Source organism: Bison bison, unplaced genomic scaffold (assembly GCF_000754665.1).
Source record: "Bison bison bison isolate TAMUID 2011002044 unplaced genomic scaffold, Bison_UMD1.0 scf7180017864386, whole genome shotgun sequence".
NCBI lineage: Eukaryota > Metazoa > Chordata > Mammalia > Artiodactyla > Bovidae > Bison > Bison bison.
The window spans coordinates 613,037-618,244 of NW_011494958.1; the positions used below are offsets into that span (position 1 = coordinate 613,037).

The 5,208-nt window shown below is 47.7% G+C and overlaps 1 protein-coding gene across 1 annotated transcript; it reads left to right on the top strand.

The window, feature by feature from the left end:
- Positions 1 to 856: 856 nt before the first annotated feature.
- Positions 857 to 4,471, top strand: CASP14 (caspase 14, apoptosis-related cysteine peptidase). The gene is made up of 6 exons (XM_010858351.1): positions 857 to 883; positions 2,354 to 2,503; positions 2,603 to 2,828; positions 2,974 to 3,090; positions 3,318 to 3,421; positions 4,367 to 4,471. The coding sequence occupies exons 1-6, from the start codon at positions 857 to 859 to the stop codon at positions 4,469 to 4,471; spliced, it is 729 nt and encodes a 242-aa protein (XP_010856653.1).
- Positions 4,472 to 5,208: the final 737 nt, after the last annotated feature.

The following is a 5,208-nucleotide window of genomic DNA, read 5'->3' on the forward strand; positions in this document are numbered from 1 at the left end:
TTTGTACCTCTTAATCTTCTTTACCTATTCCTCTCATGACCCCCATCCTCCTCCCCTCTGGAAACACACCTGTTTGTTTTCTGTATCTATAGCTCTGTTTATGTTTTGTTATGTTTCTTCATTTGCTTTGGGTTTTTTTTTTCCTTTTTGATTCCACATATAAGTGGAATCATACAGCATTTGTCTTCCTCTGTCCAATTTTATTCACTTAGCATAATGCCCTCTAGGTCCATCCATGTTGTCGCAAATGACAAGATCTCATTCTTTTTATGGCTGAATAATATTCCATCGTTTATATAAGTATCTTCTTCATCCATTCATCTACCATGAGCATGTAGGTTGTTTCCATATCTTGGCATTTGTAAAAAATGCTGCAGTGAACATTGTCGTTATTGTTCAGTTGCTCAGTTATTCCAACTCTGCAAGCCCATGGACTGTAGCCCACCAGGCTCCTCTGTCCATGGGATCTCCCAGGCAAGAATACTGGAGTGGGTTGTCATTTCCTTCTCCAGGGGATCTTCCCTACTCAGGGATCAAACCTGTGTCTCTTACATCTGCTGTAATGGCAGGCAGGTTCTTTACCATTGAGCCACCTGGGAAGCAATGAACGAGAATCACCAGAGTATCGCACTAGAGAGGACACACTTCATGAAATGTCATCTCTTGCCCCAAGTCTGAACATGAACCAAGTCCCCACCACTGGTATCCTGTTCAGTCTCAAAAACCCAAATAGACAAGCTAGTCTGTCCCCTGAGCCCCTCTGTCTTCATTTGGAGACCTTTAACCTATCTTCTCTTGTCCCTTTTCCCTTAGGATCAGCCAAGGGTGGTGAGATTTGGACTCAGAATCAAAAGAGATGAGCAGTCCTCAGCCTTTGGAAGAGGTGGGCTGGGTACAAGCTAGGGGAGAGGGGTGGGAGCATCTGGGAAGAGGGGAAGAGAGGAACTCAATGTTTGAGACACTAGAGGGGGTGAAAAGTCATGACGTGGATTCAGAACTCAGGTGCTTTGTGATCATTCAGTTGGAGAAAAAGACTCAGCAATGGAACTGAAGTTGTGGCAACTGGGAAAAGAAGGGGGCACCCTGGCTACCTTTGTCTCGATGATACAATTCTTATAATTATGGTACTCAGTATTCTACTTCTCTTTTTTTAATAACTATTTACATATTTTTGGTTAAACTGGGTTTTAATGGGGGCACAAAGGATCCTCATTGCAGCTAGAGGGCTTCTCTCTAGATGTGGCACATGGGTTTATTGCCCCATGGCATGTGGAATCTTAGTTCCCGGACCAGGAATCGAACCGGTGCCTCCTGCATTGGAAGGCAGATTCTTAACCACTGAACCACCAGGGAAGTCTCACCCTGCTTTTCTTCTAAAAGAAGAAATTTTGGCCCCAATATTCTTCTTCCTCTGATAGGACAAGATAGAATCTCAGAATTAGCTTCATAAAGTCTGAGACCTCTGCAAGTGAGAAGGTAATGCTCAGAATACTCTTGGGAATGATGGAGAGAGAGACAAAGCTATCAAATGTGACAACTGGAGGAGACTCTCAAAATCTGCCCCCCTCACACATATTCATTGTCTCTACTTGGGAGTGTGTCAATCACTCAGTCATGCCTGACTCTTTTCAACCCCGTGGACTGTAGCTTACCAGATTCCTCTGTCCATGGAATTCTCCAGGCAAGAATACTGGAGTGGGTTGCCATTCCTTTCTCCAGGAGATCTTCCTGACTCAGGGATTGAACCCAAGTCTCCCATATTGCAGGCGGATTCTTTACCATCTGAACCACCAGGGAAGCCCCTATATTTGGAAACTGAGATTCAAATAGGAGCAGTGACTTATTCAAGTTCACACTGGACTTCAGGTTGAATTGCCAGATTTGGCAAATAAAAATAAAAGATGCCCAGTCAGATTTTAATTTCACGTCAACAACAAATAACCTTTCAGTGTAAATATACTCCATGCAATATTGAGGACATACTTATTCTTCAAAGTGTTAATCGCTCAGTCATGTCCAACTCTTTGCGGCCCCATGGACTGTAGCCCACTAGGCTCCTCTGTCCATGGGATTTTCCAGGCAAGAATACTGGAGTGGGTCGCCATTCCCTTCTCCAGGGGATCTTCCCAACCCTGAGATCAAACCTGGGTCTTCCACATTGCAGGCAGATTCACCATCTGAGGCCTTTATTCTTTAAAACTTGGGTTTTTTTTTTTTTTAATCTGAATCTTGAGTATACCTTAGCATTCTGTATTTTACTCAGCAACCCTACCCCCAGGCATCTTTGGACCACATGGGCTTTCTCCTCCCCTTGCAATACCCCTTTGATAATTTCTGTCGTCTCTTGGCCCAGGAGACATACGACATGTCGGGTGCCCGCCTGGCCCTGACACTGTGCGTCACCAAAGCCCGTGAAGGTTCCGAGGCAGATCTGGATGCGCTGGAGCGCATGTTCCAGCAGCTGGGCTTTGAGAGCACCATGAAGAGAGACCCTACCGCCCAGGTATTGCACTGCCAGCTCCAGCCCAGCAGGGGAGGGGTGGGGGCTGAAGAAGGTGGATTCCGGAGTCACCCCTGAGTTCGGCCCTTCCTCTCTCTCCAGCAATTCCAGGAAGAGTTGGAAAAGTTCCAACAGGCCATTGACGCCCGAGAAGACTTTGTCAGCTGTGCCTTTGTGGTTCTCATGGCACACGGATTAGAAGGGCGCCTCAAAGGGGAGGATGAGAAGATGGTCGAGCTGGAGGACCTCTTCCAGGCTCTGAACAACAAGAACTGCCGGGCCCTGAGAGCCAAGCCTAAGGTGTACATCGTGCAGGCTTGTCGAGGAGGTGGGGCCAAGAGCCAAGGACACAGAGCCCCTCCCTCCCAGATCCAAAACCCCTGATAAGCCTTGGGTTTCCCATCTGTCTTATGACCTTCTTTTTTTTCTTCTTCTTTCTCTCTGATTTTGCCTTTTCCTTCTTGATGTTTCAGAGCAAAGGGACCCTGGTGAACCAGTCACTGGAGGGCATCTTGTGATGATCACAGAAAACACTCCTGAAACCATCCCAACGTACACAGACACCCTCCATGTCTTCTCCACCATAGAGGGTATGAGCTTCCAGCTGACCCAGTGAGGCCTGCTTCTCCACCTCGCCTGCCACTCCTGACCCTTGAGACTCCCCTCCAGGACCCACCATTGTCCAAGGCATTTTGTAGCATATGTGCATGCAGATGTATGTGCATGCATGCATGTGCACACGTGCGTGCACACACACACACACACAGTCACCCACCCCTACTGAGCTCCCCTGAGCCCACTTCTCTGGAATTCCCAGGGTACATTGCCTACAGACACGACCAGGAGGGCTCCTACTTCATCCAGACTCTGGTTGATGTGTTCATCAATAAGAAAGGACCCATCCTCGAGCTTCTGACAGAGGTGAGTTGGGAGAAGGTACCTTGGAACCCCCACCCAGCCTGATCAGGGAGCATGCAGAACGGGATGTATGTGCATGCCCAGTCACTCGGTCATGTCCGACTCTTTGTGACTCCACAGACTATAGGCTGCCAGGCTCCTCTATCCATGGGATTTCCCAGGCAAGAATACTGGAGTGGGTTACCATTTCCTTCTCCAGGGGATCTTCCTGACCCAAGGATCAAGCCCACATCCTTTGCGCCTCCAGCATTGGCAGGCACATTCTTTACTAACTGCACCCCCTGGAAGCATAGCAGGCTAAGCCTCCTCTAAACCTTTCTGCGTGTTTCCCCTCCCTTGTGTCCTGCTCCAAGGCCAACCTGGGTCCCAGCACAGAAACTAGAACACCCATCTCCCAGAAGTGACTTTCCCTAAAGCAGGGAATTCCAAAGCTTACAGTATGTGAGATAATTTAGATGAAATATGGATAAATTTCTGTAAACAAGCCCCTTAGGTTTAACTCATATTTGGACATTCTGATGGGTATGTGTTATTTTGGCAGATTAGAAAAAAACATATAACAAGAATGTGCAGCCAGTGATTCCACACAAATTATGGTGTGAAAGTGTTAGTTGCTCAGTCATACCCAACTCCTTGCTACCTCTTAGACTTTAGCCCCCCAGGCTCCTCTGTCTGTGGAGTTCTCCAGGCAAGAATACTGGAGTGGGTGGCCATTTCTTTCTCCAGGGGATCTTCCTGACACAGGGATGGAACCTGGCTCTCCTGCAATGAAGGCAAATTCTTTACCTTCTGAGCCAACAGGAAAGCCTGCTTATAGTGTAGGATGAGACAGTAAAGGTCTCTCACTTTAAGACAAGGAGACTCACCTGCCCTAACTTCCTCCCAATAAGCCCATCACCTGACTCCCCCAAAAGCCCAGCCCCAAGCTGACCATTCCTGTTGCTGCAGGTGACCCGGCGGATGGCAGAAGCAGAGATGGTTCAAGAAGGGGAAGCAAAGAAAGTGAACCCTGAAATCCAAAGCACTCTTCGGAAACGACTTTATCTGCAGTAGTAGAAAGGGTAGGGGGAGCAGCTCTCTTTCAGGTGCCCTCTCTGCCCCCACAGAGATTTAAAAGCAGCTCTCACCACTTCTCCAAAATCTTCTCTTCCCAAAGCTAAATGGTGCCCAGTTCTTCACCCTTCATGAAGGTCCTCCTTCAATCTATCCCCATCCTTCTTAGGGCAAACCAGCTAAAACTGAGCACAAGGCATGGTGATAACATTAACATCACCTCCCTCAGGCTGGACTCTCCACCTCTATTAATACACCTAAAAAGGCACTCACTTATCCCACTCTCTATTCCTATGCTCTGGTGAAGCCCTCTTCTTTCTGCCATGAATCATTCCCATACAAATGTAACCAGATAACACTCAAGATTTTCCACTGATAAACCATGCCCATTCATCACCTCCCATCCCAATCAAAACTTCACTGGCTCTGGAATTTCACGTGGAGTTATAACCTCCTCCTCCTGGCAATTGCATCCATTCCCATCTCCCAGAGATTTCCTCTCAACCTCTGGAAATTCAGTAAAGCAAGAGTTGTTCTCTCTCCAAGACCCCTCTTCTTTGGCCAGCAAGCAGGTGCCTTGACGCCATCCACCTCATGGGTTCTCTCTGGTTAATGGAGCTGCTTCCTCCTTTTCTGAAGCCCTTCCTCCTAACTCATGCCACACCACCCACTGCTCTGAATTCTGACATCTGTCTGAGACAGTCCATCCATTTACCCACTCTCAGAGTTTCAACTCT